We start from the raw sequence: 24,237 nt of genomic DNA, 5'->3' as shown, positions 1-24,237 counted from the left end.
GATAGTGTTCATGACGTTGTCCTTGCATTAGCTGCTCGAAGACCCTTGCAAAATCTTCATCATTTTCATACTGTTCTCTCATATCATCAAGTTCATGATAATAAGGAATCGACACAGCTGAAATTTGTGGCTTCCTTGACAAGGCATCAGCCACAACGTTCTTCTTGCCTTCCACATGCACAATCTGAAAATGGAACATGGACAAGATATTTGCCCATCGCATATGCTTCTCAGATAACTTTGTCTGTGTCAAGAAGTATCGCAAGGTCTGATGATCCGTTTGGACAACGAAATCTGTACCTAGCAGGTAGTGTTTCCAACTTAAGAGCGCATGAATCACAGCCAGTAACTCTTTCTCATAGACCTGCATGGTCATCTCTGGCCCTTGCAAAATTCTGCTCTCATAGGCTACTACCCTGCCATCTTGCATTAGCACAGCACCAATGCTACTACCGCAGGCATCACATTGGACCACAAATGACTTCCTAAGATCTGGCAACACAATGACTGGATCCGAAGTCATCTTTTCCTTTAAGAGATTAAAAGCTGAAATCTCTTTCTGTGTCCATCTGAAGGTGACTGCCTTCTTTTGAAGAGCATGTAAAGGTGAAGCAATCTCAGCGAAATTTCGGATAAACCTTCTGTAATAGGAGCATAGTCCCAAGAAGCTTCGGACATCATGCACCGTCTTCAAATTTGGCCATGACTTGATCGCTTCAACTTTTGCAGGATCCATTCTGACACCATCCTTTGAGACAATGTGTCCCAGAAAGTGAATCTCTTCCAGAAAAAACTCACTTTTCTTTGCATTGATGAGCAACCTATGACTGCGTAGCTCTTTGAACACAATGGCCAAGTGATGCCTATGCTCCTCTTCATTCTTTGAGTAGACTATCATGTCATCAAAGAATGTACCAACAAACTGCTGGTGTGGACGGAAAATTCTGTCCATCATCCTATTGAACGTAGCAGGAGCATTTGTGAGACCAAAGGGCATCACTAAAAATTCGTAAAGGCCAAACGTTGTTCTAAAAGCAGTCTTGTGCACATCCTCTGATCTAATGCGGATCTGATGATACCCACTCTTTAGATCTATCCTGCTAAACATAGCTGCTCCTTCTAATCTGTCCATAATATCATCAATTCTAGGTATAGGGAACCTATTCTTGATGGTATTCTTGTTCAGTGCACGGTAGTCGATGCACATACGCCATGAGCCATCCTTTTTCTGCACCAACAACGGTTCCGTCTCAGCAAGTTGGGTCACTGGATCATATTCAAAAGCCTGTTAAGGCTCGAACACAGGTGATTCATACCGCACAGTCAATGGAAACACCTATACACTTGACGGAGAACATGCAGTCTCCACAACCTGTGCCTAAGGTGCAAGAACAGGTGGCTGAGATGCCAGTTTTTCAAGCTGTACCAATTCAGCCCGCCACCTTTCAGCAGCCTATAGCTGGTTCTAATGGGCAGGGAAGCAACTTACAGGCTATGCAACAGGTCTTCCCACCACCTTTAGTACACCCTGGCTATTTTGGAGGTGGATCGGTATTTCAGAGCATGGCTGGTCATGCACCTGGAAATCAGTTTTATACGCCAGGAACAGTGTTCGGGGGTGCTCAAACGATGATGCCTAACCCCATGTACAGTGTCATGGGTATGCAACCAGGGTTTCAAAGCACTCAGGGACAATTTGGGATGCCACAAGCAAATTTTGGTATGGCTGGAATTACAAATCAGCAGCCAAATATGGCATTTCCAGGTCAAGTTAATAGCGGCCAAGGAACACAGATGAACCTTAATAGTGTTCCCATGTTTCAGTCACTTCCATATGACAATTTAACGCCGCTGGAGAGGCCAACTCCGTACAAAGAAGGTGGCAAAGGAGTGTCATTCACGACCTTTACAGGGTTTGATGACAGGAAGAAGGCTCTTTCATTCCTCCAGCAGTTTGACAAGGCCTATGCAGGGGGAAACTTTACAGAGGCTTCAAAGGTCCGCAAGGCAGCCACTTTCTTGACAGGGAATGCGGGACAATGGTGGACAACTTTATTGCTTCAAGGGCAAGCTCCGTCCACATGGATTTACTTCAAGCAGATTTTTGCAGCAGCATGGTTATCTGATGATTTCGAAGCAGATGTCATGACAGAATGGCACCAGCTTAATGCTGCCACTTGCAGAAATCTGGATGATTACAATCGGAAGTTTTGGAAAGCTCTACTTCCAGTAACTTCCTATAGGTTTGTGCCATTGACAGAACAGATTGAAAAATACTGTTGTGGCCTACCCAAAGGATTGAGAAAATACTGCACAAAGACCAAAGTCACTACTTTGACGCAGCTCATCGAGGTAGCAAACACTGGCAATGGTTTGCTCAAGGGAGAAGATTGTGAATTTAACACTGGCGTCAAGGCAGGATCAGGCAAGAAAAATTCAGCCAAGAAGCACGTTCCCAATGAGGCTCCTAAAGGGACTCAGGAGTCGGCCAACGCAGGGAAAGACAAAGCTACGGCTGAATCAGAAAAAGGACCAGCAAAGAAATGGAAAAGACGTTTTCCTCGCAAGTCAGAAGAGCAAAAGAAGGTCCTGAGGACAGAGAACAAATGCTTTATATGTGAGCAGCCTGGCCACATCGCTTACAACTGTCCTACAAAGAAAAGGCCAGCTGATTCTGAAGACAAGGAAGACAAGAAAGGAAAGAAGCCCATGGCTGGTCTAGTGCCAGATATGGTGGGCGACAAGCCAAATTCAGATGCAAGTGAGCTTTGCAGAGCATGGGGAAAGGTTAGGGATCAAACAGTGCTTATCTTCTTTGATCCAGGTGCCAAAGCCAACTTTATTTCCCCAGAATTGGCTTCAAAGTTGGGAATCAGACCTGAAGAGATGGGGTATACAGCAGAGGCAGGTTTGGCATGTCCTGGCCATACAGAGGCTGTGACACCCATCATTGGAAAGTTGCGTCTACATATCCAGTCCTATGTAGATGCTGAAGAATTTTACATCATGCCACTGGACGGATGTGATGTGTTGTTAGGTATTCCTTGGTTATTTCGTGTACAGGGAATCATGGATGCCTACAACAAAAAGATCACTGTACAGAGCAGGGGAAAGACTCACATTCTGGATGTAAAGCTTAAAGGGGAGTCTATTCCTACTGTATCAGCTTCTGCTATTACTTCTGTAATGAAAAAGCATCTTTCTGCGTACTTGGTTTTTGCACGTGAAGTGTCAGATTGTGATGAATCAAATTTATCTGTGCTAGATAAAGAAAGGTCAATGTTTTTACAACAGTATAGTGACTGTTTTTCCGATTCATTACCGTCTCAATTACCGCCAGAGAGACCCGAGGACCATGCGATAGATTTGGTGCCAGGCTGTAGCCCACCAAATAAGCCTCCGTACAGGGTTAGTGCGGCTCAGCAGAAAGAGATAATGGGCCAAGTACAGGAGCTGTTAGAAAAAGGGCTGATTCAGCCCAGTTCATCTCCATTCTGTTCTCCAGTATTGTTGGTGCAGAAAAAAGATGGCTCATGGCGTATGTGCATCGACTACCGTGCACTGAACAAGAATACCATCAAGAATAGGTTCCCTATACCTAGAATTGATGATATTATGGACAAATTAGAAGGAGCAGCTATGTTTAGCAGGATAGATCTAAAGAGTGGGTACCATCAGATCCGCATTAGATCAGAGGATGTGCACAAGACTGCTTTTAGAACAACGTTTGGCCTTTACGAATTTTTAGTGATGCCCTTTGGTCTCACAAATGCTCCTGCTACGTTTAATAGGATGATGGACAGAATTTTCCGTCCACACCAGCAGTTTGTTGGTACGTTCTATGATGACATGATAGTCTATTCAAAGAATGAAGAGGAGCATAGGCATCACTTGGCCATTGTGTTCAAAGAGCTACGCAGTCATAGGTTGCTCATCAATGCAAAGAAAAGTGAGTTTTTTCTGGAAGAGATTCACTTTCTGGGACACATTGTCTCAAAGGACGGTGTCAGAATGGATCCTGCAAAAGTCGAAGCGATCAAGTCATGGCCAAATTTGAAGACGGTGCATGATGTCCGAAGCTTTTTGGGACTATGCTCCTATTACAGAAGGTTTATCCGAAATTTCGCTGAGATTGCTTCACCTTTACATGCTCTTCAAAAGAAGGCAGTCACCTTTAGATGGACACAAAAAGAGATTTCAGCTTTTAATCTCTTAAAGGAAAAGATGACTTCGGATCCAGTCATTGTGTTGCCAGATCTTAGGAAGTCATTTGTGGTCCAGTGTGATGCCTGCGGTAGTAGCATTGGTGCTGTGCTAATGCAAGATGGCAAGGTAGTAGCCTATGAGAGCAGAATTTTGCAAGGGCCAGAGATGACCATGCAGGTCTATGAGAAAGAGTTACTGGCTGTGATTCATGCGCTCTTAAGTTGGAAACACTACCTGCTAGGTGCAGATTTTGTTGTCCAAACGGACCATCAGACCTTGCGATACTTCTTGACACAGACAAAGTTATCTGAGAAGCATATGCGATGGGCAAATATCTTGTCCATGTTTCATTTTCAGATTGTGCATGTGGAAGGCAAGAAGAATGTTGTGGCTGATGCCTTGTCAAGGAAGCCACAAATTTCAGCTGTGTCGATTCCTTATCATCATGAACTTGATGATATGAGAGAACAGTATGCAAATGATGAAGATTTTGCAAGGGTCTTCGAGCAACTAATGGATGGACAACGTCATGAACACTATCTTCTTAAAGACGGGTTCATGATGATGCATGCCAGATTGTGTGTCACAAAGCCATTGCGACGCAAAGTTATGGAAGAGAGTCATGTCCCACCGTATGCAGGGCATCGTGGTATCGATGCTACAGTTAAAGCGGTAGAGACATTCTTCTATTGGCCTACATTGAGAAGGGATGTGGATGCCTTTGTGCGAGAATGCCTAATATGCCAAAAGGTCAAGTTTGACAGGCAAAAGGCACCAGGGTTATTGCAACCCCTACCTATTCCAGATAAACCATGGGAAAGTATTGCTATGGATTTTATCTTTGATCTTCCGAGAACGCAGACAGGAAACGATGGTATTTGGACCATTATTTGCAGATTCAGCAAACAGGCTCATTTTATTCCTGTCAGGAAGAAGATAAAGCCAGATCAGATGGCACGCTTGTTTATGAGCAATATTTTCAAGTATCATGGCATGCCACAGTCGATTATTAGCGACCGTGATCCACGCATGACTAGTTTGTTCTGGAAAGGCTTGTTTGAGAATATGGGTACCACGCTCAAATTCTCTTCGTCATTTCATCCTCAAACAGATGGGCAGTCAGAAGAGGCAAATTCTACTGTCCTAGATCTGCTGAAGTGCTATGTGTCAGAGCATAAAGGAAAGTGGGAGCAGTATTTGCCATTGGTGGAGTATGCATACAATAATACAGTGCATTCATCAACTGGCAAGGCACCTTTTGAAATAGTTGAAGGTGGCAAGAAAGTTCCTCCCATACTGCATACAAAGGACAAGATATTTGAAGCAGATAAGTATGTTCAGGACATGGATGAAATGTACAAGAAGGTCAAAGTGGCCTTAGAAAGGACTCAGGCAAAGCAAAAGAAAGCAGCTGATCGTCACCGTCGTGAAGTGGTATATTCACTTGGTGATTGGGTGCTTCTACGGTTTGAAAAGGCAAGGTTAAAGAAGATGAAGGGCAAGGAAAGACTCTTTCCAAAGCTCAGCATGCGTTACTATGGGCCTTTTCAAGTATGCGACATAATCAGTGATGTTGCATATAGGCTGAAATTGCCTGACAGTTGGAAGATTCACAATGCGTTTCATGTGAGTCTTCTCAGACCCTATGTGGGTGATGTGCCAGAAGATATACCAGCTGAAGATCAGCCGGAAGTCGAGGAACTTGACGAAATCTTGGTCCCTGAACAGATTTTGGCACACAAAGAAAGGAAAGTGAAAGGCAAGGTTGCTAGGCGTTACTTGGTAAAGTTCAGAAACTATCCACCAATGGATGCTAAGTGGATGGAAGAAGGTGAACTTGCAGAGTCACCAACTGTGTTATCACTTTACCTGGAAGCCTTCGATTTGCAACCTACCTTGACCCCTTGAGTTTCAAAGCTAAATGGATTGTCAGTGTGACAATGGCTTTTGAAACAAATGATGTACATGGTATTTAAAGTGAGCTCAAATCAAATACCTGTTACATGAATGTTAGAGCTGTACAGATTGTCAGTTTGGCAATTGCTCTTATGGAATGTCCAAAAGTTTGGTTAGTGCTATAGAAGTGAGTATTTCTTGTCAGTCTGTCAAGGATACAGTGATTGCTTCTATTAAAGAGTACATGTGTAACTGCATTCTTAAACTGTCGGTTTGGGTATGCTCGCAAGTGTTACGGGATCCAACGTGTACTATAAGACAGTGGCAAAATGTGCAGCTACCATTTTGTCATTGGAAAGTTCGTGACTCAAAGCAATGGCAGAGTGCGAAGCTACCACTATGTCATTGGGACAGGGTTCACACGCAGGCAATACATGAGTCGACGAGGTGTTGAATACACCAGGGTTGACAATGAGCATGTATGTGTCGTATATGTGTCGACAGGTGTTGAATACATCAGTGTTGACAGTAAGCATGGACGACATAGATGCAAACGAGGACGTTTGAGATTTCAAGAGGGGGGTATGTCACCAGCGTGTGACTACTATCTATCCTTTTTGTTGATTTCTTTCTTATTATCTATTTACTTTCACTTTTTGGAAACACCCCTCGGGAAATCTAACTGCCCTGCATTGCATAGCTAGTGTGGAACTGTCCAGAGGGAGTCCGGGCCTGAGGGCAAGAGAGCACTAAGGTTGGACAAGGACTATGGTTAGCCAAGTGGGGTCATTGACTAGCCAAAGTGGAATCCTTTGCTACAGAGGCTACATTTCAGTTCTGGATGTGGCCGCAGTGTACAAAGAGGGTCGGATGACCTAGAAAGATACAATGGCAGCATCTCCTAAAATTTAGGGAACTGCTATTTTGGGACCTGAAAATGTCTTCGCGTCATTACGTGCAGTTTGACATGGGGATCATTTTGTTACTCTGTGGCCAAGTCAACAGAGGCTGCAGGTGAGATATTTTTAGACCCGAGGGTCTAAAGCGGGAAAATGCACAAACGAGTGACACTTGGCACTTTGAGGCCAGTTTACTACTTATAGAGAAGGCAAAAACGTGATTTATAGTTGGGAGGCTCATTTTGCAAGTCTCTGTCACAGGTTAAGAGCTATGGAGTGCTTGCTTTCCCTCTTATGCACAGTGCGGTGCCAGGAGTGATGCCCTGCACGCTACGCACTGCCCTCTCTCTCCCCTTTGGCAGTATGTTATGCCCCTCTAGTGGGCTCTTCATTTGACCAATGTACAGTTGTGTGGGTTCATGCGCGATTGCCGAGGCAAGAGCCTCTTGCACAGGTACTGGATTAGCTAGCGGCTAATCCCCCCGCAGGTACAGGTGAATTCGGAGAGGTTTCACGCCAGAAATCTCGTCCGATTCAAAGGGCAAGTAGCCCTACAGGTGCGGGAGCTCGAGGACTTGCTAGGGATGCGACCGGCACGCGAAACGGAGCCCGAAACAGTGAATTACAGCCTGCTGTGTATTTTTGCAGGTTTAGGGTTTTGGCCCTAAACGGACCCTAATACCCCCAGGAGGTTCGGGGACGCAAGGGGACCGCTGTACAGGCGATCTGGAGCATTTTCAGGGCTGAAAACAGAGAATTCAGCGTGCTGCAGATTCTCGCCAGGTTTTGCAAAGTGCCCGTATGCGTCGGGAAAGTCAGTCAATGCGTGGGAATACTGACCGTGAAGGGTTCTAGTACAGTTATGCTGCCGAAATCGGGCTGGAACAGTGGAAATTCAGCCGAGTTTGTGCGGGGCAGCTTGTAGGAACCACAGCGTTTATTCCCTCTTTTGAACAATAAAGAAATACCGAAAGGGGCGCCTAAGTTAGGGGCCAATCTGGTGTCTGTCTACTCATACAGGTGCAATCTAGCAACCTGTATCCCTCTCCCCCTTTGTTGTGTCTTGAAAGTACAGGTAAAATAGACGACTAATAATGGGTGAAAGCTAAATCAAGGTTTAAAGTAAAGTCTACCGCCCTTTTCGGATTGAACAGGATGTACTGAAGGTGGTGGGAAGACCTGTTGCATAGCCTGTAAGTTGCTTCCCTGCCCATTAGAACCAGCTATAGGCTGTTGAAAGGTGGCGGGCTGAACTGGTACAGCTTGAAAAACTGGCATCTCAGCCACCTGTTCTTGCACCTTAGGCATACGTTGTGGAGACTGCATGTTCTCCGTCAAGTGTACAGGTGTTTCCATTGACTGTGCGGTATGAATCACCTGTGCTCGAGCCTTAACAGGCTTTTGAATATGATCCAGTGACCCAACTTGCTGAGACGGAACAGGAGGTTGCAGAAAGGTTAAAAACCTTGGGTTCTGCATTACTTGTGTGAACATAGCCACAGCAGTAGCCAACTGGGTCCTGAATATATCATCATCAGTCTGTGGTGGTCTTGAGGACTCACCCACTTCATGTGTCTGTTGACCCTGTGAAGAGGAAACCTCTTCAGTCACATCATCTGGTCTGTCAGCCATAATTGCAATTCCCTGTGTCTGGTCTATGATCCCCTGTGTCTTCAAGCCCAAAACTGACCAAGGCTCACTTCTATGGGAAAAAGTGATTTAATCCCGTCGATGGAACCATGAAACCGGCCTGTTCAATCCAAAAAGGGCGGTAGACTTTACTTTAAACCTTGATTTAGCTTTCACCCATTATTAGTCGTCTATTTTACCTGTACTTTCAAGACACAACAAAGGGGAGAGGGATACAGGCTGCTAGATTGCACCTGTATGAGTAGACGGACACCAGATTGGCCCCTAACTTAGGCGCCCCTTTCGGTATTTCTTTATTGTTCAAAAGAGGGAATAAACGCTGTGGTTCCCTACAAGCTGCCCCGCACAAACTCGGCTGAATTTCCACTGTTCCAGCCTGATTTCGGCAGCATAACTGTACTAGAACCCTTCACAGTCAGTATTCCCACGCATTGACTGACTTTCCCGACGCATACGGGCACTTTGCAAAACCTGGCGAGAATCTGCAGCACGCTGAATTCTCTGTTTTCAGCCCTGAAAATGCGCCAGATCGCCTGTACAGCGGTCCCCTTGCGTCCCCGAACCTCCTGGGGGTATTAGGGTCCGTTTAGGGCCAAAACCCTAAACCTGCAAAAATACACAGCAGGCTGTAATTCACTGTTTCGGGCTCCGTTTCGCGTGCCGGTCGCATCCCTAGCAAGTCCTCGAGCTCCCGCACCTGTAGGGCTACTTGCCCTTTGAATCGGACGAGATTTCTGGCGTGAAACCTCTCCGAATTCACCTGTACCTGCGGGGGGATTAGCCGCTAGCTAATCCAGTACCTGTGCAAGAGGCTCTTGCCTCGGCAATCGCGCATGAACCCACACAACTGTACATTGGTCAAATGAAAAGCCCACTAGAGGGGCATAACATACTGCCAAAGGGGAGAGAGAGGGCAGTGCGTAGCGTGCAGGGCATCACTCCTGGCACCGCACTGTGCATAAGAGGGAAAGCAAGCACTCCATAGCTCTTAACCTGTGACAGACACTTGCAAAATGAGCCTCCCAGCTATAAATCACGTTTTTGCCTTCTCTATAAGTAGTAAACTGGCCTCAGAGTGCCAAGTGTCACTCATTTGTGCATTTTCCCGCTTTAGACCCTCGGGTCTAAAAATATCTCACCTGCAGCCTCTGTTGACTTGGCCACAGAGTAACAAAATGATCCCCATGTCAAACTGCACGTAATGACGCGAAGACATTTTCAGGTCCCAAAATAGCAGTTCCCTAAATTTTAGGAGATGCTGCCATTGTATCTTTCTAGGTCATCCGACCCTCTTTGTACACTGCGGCCACATCCAAAACTGAAATGTAGCCTCTGTAGCAAAGGATTCCACTTTGGCTAGTCAATGACCCCACTTGGCTAACCATAGTCCTTGTCCAACCTTAGTGCTCTCTTGCCCTCAGGCCTGGACTCCCTCTGGACAGTTCCACACTAGCTATGCAATGCAGGGCAGTTAGATTTCCCGAGGGGTGTTTCCAAAAAGTGAAAGTAAATAGATAATAAGAAAGAAATCAACAAAAAGGATAGATAGTAGTCACACGCTGGTGACAATACCACCTGTTTTTGCAAAATTTCTGCAGCATAACAGCCCCAAAACTTGCCCAAAATCGATTACCCTGTTGGAACTCACTTCCATTAGCATAAACCCTCTGATTCTTGCCAAAAATAGTAAATTCAGCTCGCTGTATTTACTGGTTTTTGCCCTGTTTTCAGTCCTAAACAGTCCCCGAACTGTCCTCTATCAGTGGGGCACTGTTCCCAATGGTTCTGGTGTCCGTATGGCTGAAAAAAAGTCAAAATACAGCTCATAACCAGCACTGAAATGGCACATGTATGGTGAGGTTATCACCCTCACCGGTGCCTGCTTTTGGAGTAACAGTTAGCTACTCCTGTTCCTGCTCAGAGAGGCTCTTGCCTTAGCAAAAACGCATGTAACCACACAACCGTAGATGAGTCAAATGATGAGCCCTCTTGTGGGGCATCACATTACTGCATGTAGGGGAAGAGAGAGAGAGAGAGAGCGGTGTGAGGTGTGTAGGACATGGCCTCTTGCACCACACTGTACATGAGAGGGAAAGCTTGCAGTCAATAGCTCTTAACCTATGGTAGGCAACAAATGAGCCCTCTCCCGACTTAAAAATCAGCGCCCATTTTATTGCAAGAGGAAAGTGCACCAAATTGTGCCACTTGGCGTGTTTAAAAGCAATTTTCTGTTTCGATTCTAGACCGACCTTGGGAGAGTATAGCAATGGATTTTATCTTCGATCTTCCAAAGACTTGGAGTGGGCTTATTGGTATATGGACCATCATCGACAGATTTAGCAACTAAGCTTACTTCATCCCGGTAAAGAAGACAATTAACTCTAGTTTGGTACCTAAACAAAACGCTAGTGTTTTTTTAGCGTATGTAGAAAAAATTATCTTTGGTAGAGATAATTTGCCCATGTCCTTTTGAGGAAGCCTGATATGTTATATAAGGCTCTAGTAAAAATTATAAAACATAGAATATGGTATAGTTACACTCTGCATATGGCCTTCCTACCATGGAGTGGTACAAAACAGCACGGACACTTTTAGTGATACTACGATATTCTCCATTAAAAAAAATCAACATTAAAAGATCTAAATTCTTAGCTCCTCCTTGTAAGCAAGGGAAGCACACATGACAAAAACTTTGTATTAGAGTTTTGTGGGGACAAAATTCACCTTTCATGGCACTATGCACTTGTCAAGGCACCATTCAACCCTGTTTTCTTCTTACTTCTAGCATATTGCACACTATACAAAAGGCGGAAAGTGTTTTATGTGCTTGTTGGTTTTCACATAAGAACTGGAACCTTCTGAATCTTCAGCTTTCTCAGCGGGTATTAAGGCTTCCAGTTGGGAAGGGGGAGGTCGAGGGAGTTGCCGCCTCTTAGACCTTTGAAGGATCCTCTTGCACAAGGAAAGGATCAATAAATCTTCAACTTTACCACCATCATACAAGAAAGACTTAAATGTAGGGCTTGGCTCGCGAGGGGGAACTTGTCCAGCGTCGCGGCGTTCACGACCGAGTACTTGACTAGGGTCGGATGTATGTGTCACTAAGTAAGCCCATCTTGATATTGCTGATAATCTGTTGGAAGCTTCATATTGCTGCTTTTGTTGCTGATGATTCCAATAAGAAGTTGGTTGCTTAGAATTGTAGCATTTCCAAGAATATTCATGCTGAGACTTTTCCTGCTCGCACGAAGGTACTTTGCGTCTAGTTGTCTCTGAGAAACCATGCTCTGGGTGAGAAAATTTGAGTTCCGAAGGCTTTTGTTTGAGTGGTTCTTCCTGGTGGACCACTGAAGCGTCGGAAGAAGATGCCTGTATTGTCCGAGAAGCTGTTGGGTGACTCCGAGAAGAGGTTTGTGTCTGCATCTGATCCAAGCGAGTATGAATCGATGCGAGGCTTGTTGAAAGTGCTGCCATATGCGCTTTAAGAACCGCTATCGGGTCCTCCGGCATATTATGGTCGTTGCCATCTTGTGATCTGGTCATGCTGACTGCTTCGAGGGAATAATTGAACTGTGGGGCGTGATGATATGTCACATACCACGTGTATTCTTGTTGTATGGGGTTGGCCTCTGGAGCGAGTAATAGGTATTGTGGAACCGGTTCTGAAAGAGGGCTCACTGTTGCAGGTGTCAATGCGGGAACGAGTGTGGGTACTTGTTCTGAGAGAGGTTCCGGTTCCGAGAGAGGCTTTGGTTTTGTTTCCGGGAGTATCTGAAATGACAATCACGTCGGGTGCCGAGTGCCAGGTGCCGGGTGCCAGGGAATTTTCCGGGAGAACAATGGTCAGAATCTCATCTATGTACGAGAGAAGAGGTATATCGGCCATGAAAAAAAAATGTCCCGAAGGCCAGACTGTGCTGCGCGGAAAGTTGGCAGAAGAGGGGGCAGTAGCAAATGCGCACGCTGGTTCTGGATGGCCATTTCGCTGGCTGCCGTTGGTGGCCTTTATTTTTTTTAATGTGGGGAACCAAAAGGGTGCCCATTGGCACTTATTGGGCGGTCGGCCAAGGTTTTTTTTAAATTGTTAATGGGTGGTCACTTAGCCACTTAGCAATAAACTCCAGCGCTAGGAATACTTTAATAATGTATAAGCTTATGAAGGGTCAGCCAGCCAGCGTAATAACCCTCAGCGTAAAAAAAAAACTCAGCACGCTGCCAGTGCGGAAAAAATTTTCAGCCAGCGCAAGGTAATCAGCCAGCGTGGAAACTCTACGCACAATGAAAAGCCACGCGCAAAGGGCAGCCAGCGTAAGATTTCAGCGATTGGTGAGGAGACGCCTGGCTGATTTGTGTGCGTAGGAAGAGACATGCAAAGAGGCACTAGAGGGTGCGATCTTCTACAGGGGGTGCAAGACTTTGGGCAGCCACCAGTGGGTAGAAGTGCCAAAAGGTGAGAGGGTGTGTCCCTTCACCAAGGGGTATGTGCACTGTGTCCCTTCACCAAGGAAGGCAACACATGAAGAGGCATATGCAGAACGAGCACCTGCTACCGGGCCACGCATGTAGAGAATCAGCAAGTACGTGAGCCCAAGCTTCAGGAAGAGATGCACGTCATCTTTCTGCAAGGCAATGTTTGCTTCGGGAGCGGGTAAGATTAAGTACGCCGGCTAGTATCCATCAGGAAAGCCCACCTTTCTTCTGCTTCCATGCAACTCTGGGAAGGGGGGGGGAGAGGGTAGCGGCGAGGGTGAGAGGCTCACAACCTTCGGGTCCCGGGAAAAAAATTTGCTCTGATACCACTGTAAGGATTCTAGTCGCTAATCCTTAATTAAGTACTTAAACTCATAATTAAGACTTAAGAAACTGAAACTGAACTTAGAACAAGACTTAGAAGACTCTGTGTTTGATTGATTGACTTGTTAAAAACTGAGTACAATAGGCTCCTTATATAGGAGACGAAGAGACACAAATGAAAAGACGTCTCCTGGTGAAGAGACATGACTTTAGACGTAAAGACACATCCTTTCGGCGAAGAGCTGCAACCATTAGGCGAAGAGTCGCATCCGTAGGGTGAAGGGTGTGACCAGTCGTCGAAGGAGTGTGGCTTTTGGCGAAGAGGTATGTCTTTTGGGCGAAGGGGTGTGACCATCCAAGCGCAGGGGTCCTCCTTGGCATGGCACTTCACGTATCTGCAACTAGGAAGAGATGTAATATTGCAACATAGTCACAATCGTGACAGTAGATGTAGTGTCTATGCCTGTACAAAAGGCCATGCCTTATCGTCCATATTTGCCAGTGATGCCAAAAAGGTCCATCCAACAATTTAACTGCTGAACACTGATCTTGTATGCTTTTTTCCATGGCTGAAGAGTACATTTGACTCCTATCTACGAGACACACTTTGAGCAAGCTCCATCTTGAGATAGAAACATAGCATTGAGCACTCAATACACCAAAACTCAGTGCTCAAAGCATGCAGTAAACTCACCAAGCATGCACTTGAAACTTGCCCAAAATTGAGTCAAATCCATGCCAATACAAATTAGAAATTTTAGCACTCAAAAGGCCAACGGGGTATAAGCTATCCCCAAAAAGATCCCTATCTTCATATCCCAACTTCACCAATTAGTATCCACCAAAACAATCCATAGGTTGCCCCAAAATTGTGCCAAAAACAGCCTATAAAAATTAGCTATTTGAGGAGACGCCAGTCATGCGCAAAACTGTCCCAAAAACAGCCCGTAATATTCTGAAATTTCAGTTCTTGGAGGACGCGACAGTCGTGCACAAAACTGTCCCAAAAGCAGCCCATAATAATCTGAAATTTCAGCTCTTGGAGGACACAAAAATTGTACGCAAAACTGTCCTAAAAGCAGCCCATAATAATCTGAAATTTGAGCTCAGCGTTCACGACAGTCATGCGTAAAACTGTCACAAAAGTAACCCATAATAATTTGAAATTTCAGCTCTTTGAGGACACAGCAGTTATGTGCAGAAAGTATCCCAAAAACAGCCCAAAACAGATTGAATTTCAGCCGGTTAAAAATAGCAAAATTATTCGAAAACAACCCAAAAAGGCCCTACTTTCAGCTCTCAACTAACTGTCCGGAAACTTCAGCTCTTCGAAGATGACGCAATTGTGCGTAAAACTGTCCAAAAAAGATCCCAAAACAAACATGAATTTCTGCCCATAAAGGACAATGCAATCCTCCGGAAACACTCCAAAAAAGCCTTGCTTGTAGCTCTCAAATTCAGCGATCAATTGAGGCCAAAACAGTCCATAGAAATGATTGAGATGATACAAGTGAAACCAAACCTAGCATGAACTCATAATAAGATGTGATCAAACTTCAATAGGGCGGGGCAGGTATACGATCTTACAACATGCTGAGCACCCACACCAAGTCCGTCATGCCCTGCCATTGCATGATACTTATATAGAAACATGGTTCTACACACAAAAACTTGTTGCACTTTGGGCATCCATATAGAGTTCTCATCAAGCACTTCCTTTCGCTAGCACATACATAACAAAACTTGCTTGCATGTGAGGCCATCTTCATCAATGTATGCCCACCTATAGAATCACTAGAATACATGTATGCCCTCGAAGTCTGTAGTCCGGCAAAATGCAATCTTACCATAAACCCAAAGCGACTTGTACCCTTCTTCCCATGTAAGCATATTATACATGCATTTTGCAAAGACCGCATCCATCATGCCCGAAAACAAGGCATACCACCATTTCCATCCATAAATACTCATCTCTAAGCTATATGCAGAACCCAATACCATGGAATCAAAAACATAACAACCAGCTTTGTACTTATTGTATTACACGGCACATCTTGACACGTGAGGGCAACCTTGTGACGGCTTTTAACTTGTCTTTGGACCTCTCCTTTCCTCATGCCATACACATTAGAAGCAGAAAAGATAGGCTTTTTTTTCCATCCACGAACATAGGACAAGACCTTTTCGTGCATCAAAAGCAAACCGTGATGATCTTCGCTCACGATGATCCATATGTAGCATTTGTGAATCTGGAAAGTTCTACCTATTTGTCATGTAAGTTCTTGTGGCGTCATATCGCTCATTCGTTAAATGCATCAATAACTTTACGGAAGTAAACCACCTACTAAAAAAGATATGACGCCCTCTTTGCTTCAGATTATTTTCCACAAGCCTTGACACGACATGGAAGGACAACACTTGGCATGGCAACTTTTCATAGATCCAAAAAGCATAATTATGACGTGTTTCGGAATCGCATAAATTTCGTAATTGTTTTCCAAGCTTATGTGGCTTTATAGGGTTGTACACACGACAAGAATTCAATTTACCAAGGTTTTTTAGAGGAAATTATCGTCTCATCAACAGTAGCATGTTTTCCACAGTTGAAGTGCAGTTGAAATGTACGGTTCAATCTCTCCTCTAAAGGCAAAACTTGCCATAACTTGTAATCACTAGTACCCTTTACAAGTGGCTATTGGGAATTGTCCCGAATATGCAAAAATCTCTTGATTTTCGGATATTGAATTTGATCCATTTTTTTTGCATAATTAGGATATCGAACAGTACCGCATGTGCCCTTCAAGTAGTACTTTTTATCAGACATAAATTGCAAAGCCATACCAATAGAAACACCCGAAAAGTGCACAAAATAGTGTCGATCTAAAGCGTTCCACTTACAGGTTGACTCATGCTTAGCCAATACTTTGTCTCGCTTCTCCATAGCATACCGATTGGTCTCTTCCACAATCATATCTATTATATCAAGCGGGAAAAGAGACAAAAAAAGCTAGATTTTTGTGAACTCACGTGGGATTTGTCCCAATTCCGGACCCACAATATCCACAAACATTGGAAGTCTCTTAACGTCCCTTCATGAAGCTTATCCCCACTTTTCCAAGATGGCATGGACACAATAGAACAATCCCTTTCATCGTCACTATCACGCAAGACAGGCCCTTTTGTTTCCAAAAGCTCATCATCACACTCATCTTCTTCACCTACAGATGCATGTTCGTTTCCAGAATCATGGCATGCTTCCACATCAAGAGGTTGGCCCTTCTTAACATGCGGCTTTTGCAATTTAACCTACTTCTTGAGTTGCCTGTAACTCTTCACACAAGCATGGCTTTTCTCAAAAACCCCATTGTGAGCATAGGCGTCGTCATGTCTCGAAACTTCAATAGAACTATTGCAAACATCGTTTACATGAGCATCAATTTCAACTTTACCATTGCGAGCATGAGCCGCATTATCATCAATAGAAGCTTGAATATGTCGGGCATGCACTTTCTTTGGTAGATCTCTACCCACAATTGCACATTTTGGAGGTTTACTCACCATAGAGGTCCACCGGACGTTCCAACAATAGGCAAAGTTGCAATACTTGCAATTGCACACAAACCAAGAGCCTCTTCATGCATAACATCCTCATTTGTTGGCATGGCTTTGATAGTACGTGCATTGTCCATAGCATCCATGACATGCATTATATGAAACTAAAAGCACTGGTGATTAAAAAGGCGATGTACTAGGTTGAATGAGACCCTTTTCGAGAAGTTATTTTACTTGGCTCATTATTTCCCCATTTTGGGCTTTGTTTACTCTATAAGGTGGCCGATTCGGTGACGTACTACCAGGTATCAAATCAGTTGTGTGATCTTTAGGTCTTTCAGGAGGTAGCTCTCCAGGTGAACCCTCAGAGAAACAATCGGCTTGAGCTTGCAAAAATTCTTGTTGTTCTTGTTCTAATTTTGTCAAATTTGATTTGCTATGTTCGTATGAATCTTCAAATAGATGAGTAAACAAAAAGACTGGATTTCAATAATTCGGAAACGGCTGAAGCCGATGATACAAGTGGGACAGATTTCCCCTTTAATTTTACATCAAAGGTGATCTCTTTGCCTTCCTCATTCTTCAATGCGGGGTTTCTAGCCCAATAATCAACCACAACACGTTTCTTAAGGTACCAAGGGATTCCCAAGAGTACATCATACTCCTCCAGAGGCATGATATAGAAGTCCTAGTGCCCTAGATACCCGTGACAATGCAACCGAAGTTTGCCTATGACAGGTGTAATGGCGACATCATACTCCGGTGCCACTAAAACTTCATCTAGCGGTGGTCCTATTTCTTGGGGTGTTATTCCAAGTCGAGTCGCCAATTTGGGTAAGATGAGGGTGGCCTTGGCTCCTCTATCAAAGAATATAAGGACTTCTTGATCTCGTACTTTGTCTCATGCTGTGCAGAGCTTTGTACTCTCATCCTTCTGCTCTAGGCTTGCTCCCACACAATCTGGAACCAATTTTGCTTTTGTCTTTCCTTTCTTTGCATGCTTCCGTGCTGATTTCAATGTTTTTGGTTTGTCCTCAGCTTGCTCCTTAGGTGCTCTCTTTGGACTCTTCGCAAGAACGTACCCTTGTTTCCCACAACTGTAAAACTTGCCCTCTCTTTATAGTATTTTGCGAGTTGCTCTATTGATAATTTCGGGCTGGTGGGTTTCTTCTTCTATTGCTTGCCCTTCTTCTTTTGGTCGTCGGAAGAGTCTTTCCCCGTTAAAGCAGACATTGGCTTGTTGTCCGTGGGATAGGTCAAAGAGCCGAAATGCATACCAAAGCGCTTCTTGGCATTCCCATAAGCTTGTGAATGTATTTTGACTTTTGCTTCATGCAAAACCGTTGAACCTCTTTTGGAAGTCCACAACAAAACCACTCTACCTGCTCCTTAAAAGTGATCTTCCAAAAAGAAGCAACTGGCAAAGAGGTACCCCAAAACCTCTGGCAATAAGTAACCAAAGTGTCTTTCTTTGTCATCCTCAGACAATGCCAAGCCGTGATGACATCCTCTTCATACTCTTCCCTTCATGCCGAAGGGAAGATTATTTTGAATTTGATCCACTTCCGAGGTGCTCTCTGTGCAACAAACCTCCGAAAAAGCGATGTCAAACTCTTGCTTAAATGCAAGGGCTAGATGGATATCTTTGAAGCCTGAAAACGTGTCAAACTTCACTGCTTGTTCTCCATCATTGAACTCGCTCTTCTTGCCCTTTTTCCTGAGATAATCATATTGAGCTGGAAGCACGAGGGGTTCGTGTTTCTTTCCATAGATAGTCCCATAGGTGTTGGAATGAGTGTCTGGGATCTGCTTTTCTCTGTCTTTCTTGGCTTCGTTTGCTTCTTTTCCTCCGTGCTGGAGTCAAAGAAGAAGAACTCTTATAGCTATCTGAAGACAAGGAAGAAGACAGAGAACTTGGGTCTTACTCAAAGCGAACACGCTTCTTGGGTTTATTAGCTTTCTCAAAAGTGGATTTCCAACCTAGGTAGCCAGGATAAATAATCCTTTGAATGGTTCTTCTTACGAGAATGCTTTGTAGTCTTCATCAATTCGACCTTTTGCTCAAGAGCATTGAGTATAGTTTCTGCTTTTCTGTACTCGGCTTTGCTTTCGGTTTCATTACTGACTTGAGAGGTGAATGGAGATCCTTGGAGTACTTGATCATCTTTTTGGCACAAGTGTCAACGTGCAGTTGACGCTGATATTCCCCTCTATCAAGATCACCTGTCGAAACGGGCCATGATCTTCTCCCGATTCCCTCGGAAGGAGGTCAGCTCCCATTGGAATTTCCATTGGTTTCTGCTGCTCCCAGACTGGGATTGGGGTTTACTCCATCTTCTTGAAGTTGGATGGTCGATGGAACACTTTCCTCTCTGCCGGATTCATTATGAGAATCGATGTGTGCTGTGGGAAAAAGGATCGGATCCTTCGTAGAAGAAGTATCGTCTGAGCTTGGATACTATTGTAACAGGTCCGGACACTCCAAGCGAGAAATCTACTTCAACACACGTGAGAAAACTGCAAACAACTGAAGAGAGAGAGAGAGAGAGAGAGAGAGAGAGAGAGAGAGAGAGAGAGAGAGAGAGAGAGAGAGAGAGAGAGATGAAATGAAATGTTATATTAACATCTTCAAAAGGCCAAAGTGACCTATGAGACCAGAAAGTTACAATGTGGTGGATGTGATACAGAGTCAGAGTAACAAGATGACAAAATGACAGAATGACAAAATAAAATAAAATACTATGGAATCCTAAACTGCTACTGCTGCTAGGTGTGGACTAAGCAGCTAAACAGCTAGCTGGGATAGCTAGATCACAGGAGATCCAGCATCGGTCGTTGGCGGATCTCATCAATCTCCTCCATGGTCAGTAGTCTGACCGTTCGTCGTGCATGTCGAGCCAAAGTGACCCAAATCCTCTGATGCAGCCTCTGTCGATGCTGTGTAGTCCTCCGCAGTCGTGGGCGTCTGGATCTCCCCAGCTCAGTCGCTCGATCGATCAGTATGCCTCTGGTGTAAGGCGACGAGCTTTGCTGTGGTAGTAACTCCTCCGGGTGTCCAGTGGTGGCAGCTCTGAAGAAGTCTGAGAGAGAGAGAGAGAGAGAGAGAGAGAGAGAGAGAGAGAGAGAGAGAGAGAGAGAGTCGACACGAAACGGTGGGGTTCCGCTCCCAGATACACTGGCCCCAAAGACTGGTGCCCCTTTTGTATTTCTTTCTTATTGATGCTTCACAAGGTACAATGTCCAAGGGTCCTTTTTCTGCAGTGCTCCGAAGCTAATCTGCCAGAGAAGAGCCAGAGAAGAGGCCTTGGCTTTGCTTATAGAGGTTTTACATGAGGCCCTTGGCCTAAAAGCAACTGCCAATGAAAAGCTCCGCCTCCAAAAGCTGGTGCCTAGAGGGCTGTTCCGCAAAACGCGGAAATTTATATGGATGCCATGTCAGTAGCTTCCGCGATTTCCAGATGTTTGTACAACTGGTTGCGTGTGCAAGATTCACAAGTTGCTTTATTTTTATTTATAAGGCCCCTTGGCCATTCTCTCATAAGTTAGGAAGGTTAGGTTTATATAACCCTTACCTTTTGGTGCCCCCTCGGCCAATCTTATAAGTTGGGGAGGGTTAAGTTTATTAAACCCCAACCCTGTGAGTCTGCCATGTCACAAACTTGTGACACTAGTTAAGGGGCTTAAGAGCATCATCACTCAACTTACCTATATCAATTGTGAAGTCCCTGAAAATGACAACGTGGCCGTCATTCTAAGTGCCCTTCCACCCTCATATGATCACTTAGTCACTATTCTTGATGGAAAAGAATCAGCCCCATCTCACTTCAAGCAGAGGAGAAGAAACAAAAGGGTTTATTAAATTGTTAGGAGGAGCTTATGTCACATCATCCTCAAGGGGAGGAGATTCATCACCACCACATCAAAGTTACATTCTCTGTGTGCTCAAGAGGAGTGCCGATAGATCCCAAATCTGTGGAGGATGTCTCTGGAATACTTCCGCTGAGAGAAGATTATCTCTTGTTGTGATAGATCTCAAGGAGATCACATTCGGCGGAATGGTAGTCAGCGAGTGGTAGGAGCAAAAGTCTCATCGAAGTCCACGCCGGAGCCCTTGGCCACAAGAGGAGTGCCGATAGATCCCGAATCTGTCCAGGATGTCTCTGGAATACTTCGGCTGAGAGAAGAAGATTGATAGATCTCAAGGAGATCACTGTCAGAATGATAGTCATGGGAGCGGTAGGAGCAAAAGTCTCGTTGAAGTCCACGCCAGAGCATTGCGCAAAGTCCTTAGCCACAAGAGGAGTGCCCAAATCTGTCAAGGATGTCTCTGGAATACTTCCGCTGAAGAAGAAGATCCCTTGTGGTAATAGATCTCAAGGAGATCACTGTCAGAATGGTAGTCATGCGACCTGTAGGAGCAAAAGTCTTGCTAAAGTCCACGCTAGAGCGTTGTGCAAAGCCCTTAGCCGCAAGTGTCGCCTTGTGCTTCTCTATGGAACCGTCAGCCTTGTACTTCATCTTGAGGATCCACGTGGTCCTGATGGCTCTCCTCTTTCTAGGCCGAGGAACCAACATCCAAGCCGCATTCCCTTCAGCTCCGAATGCATGGCATGCAACCAAGAGTTATGCTCAAGGGCTTCTTCCACTTCTATAAATCACTCAGTGACGAACTCTTCAACAAGTCTTTACGATTTCTATATAACAAATAAATGTGGCTTGTGTGTGAAATTGTTTCTGCCTAACTGAAAGCAAACTCCAAAAAACCCAAACTAAGAGTAATTGGCCAGTTGAAATTATCAAAGAAATTTAAATTAGCTTCACAGGAGCTTGGTGAACAAAATCTGATTTATACCGTATCTACGTTCAAAAGAGATGTGATGTTCAGGCTTGGTGCAATAAATTGTCTAAATTCTTTTGATTTCTTACAGATGGATCTTATTTTCTGGAGGTGGACAGGCTGATTCGTCCAGGAGGATATTTTGTGCTGTCTGGCCCTCCAGTACAGTGGCCAAAACAAGAAAGCGAATGGAGAAGCTTGCAAGGGTTGGCAAGCAACATGTGCTATCAGTTGTTGTCTGTGGAAGGCAACACTGCCATATGGCAGAAACCTCTTAACCACTCGTGCTTAATGAAACACAAAAATGCACAGGTTCAGTTGTGCAACCGAAAGGATGATCCCAATGCTTCATGGTATATCTTAGGATTTTTTAGCGTGGAATCTTTTTATTTAAGAGGAATTGTGCTTTGATTTCAGTTGTGTATAATGAGCTGCTGATCCTGTTAAACTCATACTCGCAGGTATGTACCATTGAAAAGTTGTGTGAGCCGATTACCAGTATCTGCCAAGAAGGCTATCCCTGAGGATTTAACTGTTCCAAAGTGGCCAAAGCGGTTAACCTACCCCACAAAGAGGCTTTCAGTTGTTCCACATGGAGACAAAGCAGTACTCTTTCAAGCAGATATACATCGTTGGGAGAGGAGAGTCAGATTTTATAAGAAAGCGTTGGGCTTGGCACTTGGTACTTCAAGAACTCGAAATGTGATGGATATGAATGCAATTTTCGGAGGATTTGCAGCTGCCTTGATTGGAGATCCTGTCTGGGTTATGAATGTTGTTCCAAGTTCTAGTCTGAATACATTGCCTGTCATTTATGATCGTGGGCTGGTAGGAGTGACACATGATTGGTTAGTATTCCAGCTGTGTAGGCTGTTCCAGTACTTCGTGAGATATTATTTGTGGCTTGAACCATGTTTTTTTTCTGGGGAGGTCCTGATCGGTCTTACAATGCTGACAGGTGTGAAGCTTTCTCCACCTATCCACGGACATATGATCTCATCCATGTGGTGGACTTGAAATCCTTGATAATGGATAGAACAGGAGAGAAGAATAGGTGAGAACATGTCTTAAGCATGCATGCATGGAGCAGAGCAGACATGAGCTGTCTTTTTTGAGGTTTACCTGACCTTCCTACTAAAATTCTGCTGATCTCCTCCCTTACTCTTTTAACCTTAATTGCAATGAGTTTTTTTCTTTTTCAGATGCAGTTTGGTTGATGTAATTCTAGAAATGGACCGGATACTGCGGCCAGATGGTATGGTTGTAATTCGAGACACTCCAGATACATTGGAAAAATTATCAAAAATGATGCCTGCTGTTCGCTGGACAAGTAACATTTACAACTCAGACATAGAATCATCTGGGAAAGAAAAGCTGCTAGTGGCCAACAAAAGTTTTTGGACTCCGACAGCGTAATGGCAGACTGACTGCTTACACCACTAAATGGAACCCCTGCTGCACCAAGGCACTGTTGCTCCACCCACCGTTTTTCAAAGAGGGCAGAGACAGAAATGGCCTGGAGAGTGTGGCCCGTGCCCCTGGTGAGTGGTCAGTCTTACATAGAGCCCATTTCAAAAGGAACGGCCTCTGCGCTTGCCAATGAGCTCAACGGCACAATCTTTTTTCCTCCTTTTATTCAGTCCAGTATGAGGCTGATATATGTGAACTTCAAACCAACAAGATCGAGTTAAGATTGACCTCCTCTTCAAAGAAAAATGCGTGCGTGTGTGTGTGTGTGAGTGAGAGAGAGAGAGAGGCGTGTCGAGAGGTAGGGAAGGACAACACGCAGACAGGGGAAAGTTTGGCGACACGAGCAAGAGGTGAGGGCTAGTAGGCAATGAGGGCAGAGGGAATCTTCAAGGCATCTTTCAATTTAATGTATTTTATTTTAGGCGAGCCAGTAGGAGTGCACAAGTCAAGGGTGAGTTTAGGAAATATATGAGTGCAAACTAGACTACCTTTTATACGGGCACGGAAAGTCTTTCGACCATTCACTTTCATGGGACCATTTTGAAAAAAATATGAAATTGTGCTAATTTTCTCTCTCTCTCTCTCTCTCTCTCTCTCTCTCTCTCTCTCTCTAATTATATATATATATATATATATACACACACACACACACACACACACACACACACACACACACACACACATAAGTTTCTTTTCTCCCTTGGTTTTTTCATGCTTTCTTAGGGTCGAGTCGCACCTTGTACGATTAGGGGGGAGAGGGGTAAAGGATGCATGTGGGTCACACCCTAAGGAAGTTGAGAGAAGAAAAAGCAACAAAGTGAGTCTACTTGGCTAGAGGCTTTCTAAATGGGGAAGCATATGCGTGAAACGAGCTTCAACAGAAAATAGCATAATACCTCGTTTTTTTGAGGTATATAAGAATCACATCAAGGG

The 24,237-nt window shown here is 44.5% G+C and overlaps 1 protein-coding gene across 1 annotated transcript in view; it reads left to right on the top strand.

Moving 5' to 3' along the window:
* Positions 1-23,877, top strand: part of QUA3 (S-adenosyl-L-methionine-dependent methyltransferases superfamily protein) — an 87,252-nt gene extending 63,375 nt beyond the window's left edge. Inside the window, exons 5-8 of the mRNA XM_086510209.1 lie at positions 21,926-22,187; positions 22,296-22,682; positions 22,793-22,888; positions 23,037-23,877. Of these exons, the coding sequence (XP_086366335.1) occupies positions 21,926-22,187; positions 22,296-22,682; positions 22,793-22,888; positions 23,037-23,250 (959 nt within the window). The 3' untranslated portion in view covers positions 23,251-23,877. The remainder of the gene's footprint in view (positions 1-21,925; positions 22,188-22,295; positions 22,683-22,792; positions 22,889-23,036) is intronic.
* The last annotated feature ends 360 nt before the right edge of the window (positions 23,878-24,237 follow it).

Source organism: Adiantum capillus-veneris, chromosome 4, assembly GCF_014529385.1.
Source record: "Adiantum capillus-veneris isolate H3 chromosome 4, ASM1452938v2, whole genome shotgun sequence".
Lineage (NCBI taxonomy): Eukaryota > Viridiplantae > Streptophyta > Polypodiopsida > Polypodiales > Pteridaceae > Adiantum > Adiantum capillus-veneris.
Note: the sequence above shows the minus strand (reverse complement) of the source record. Positions and strands in the feature narration are given on the sequence as shown.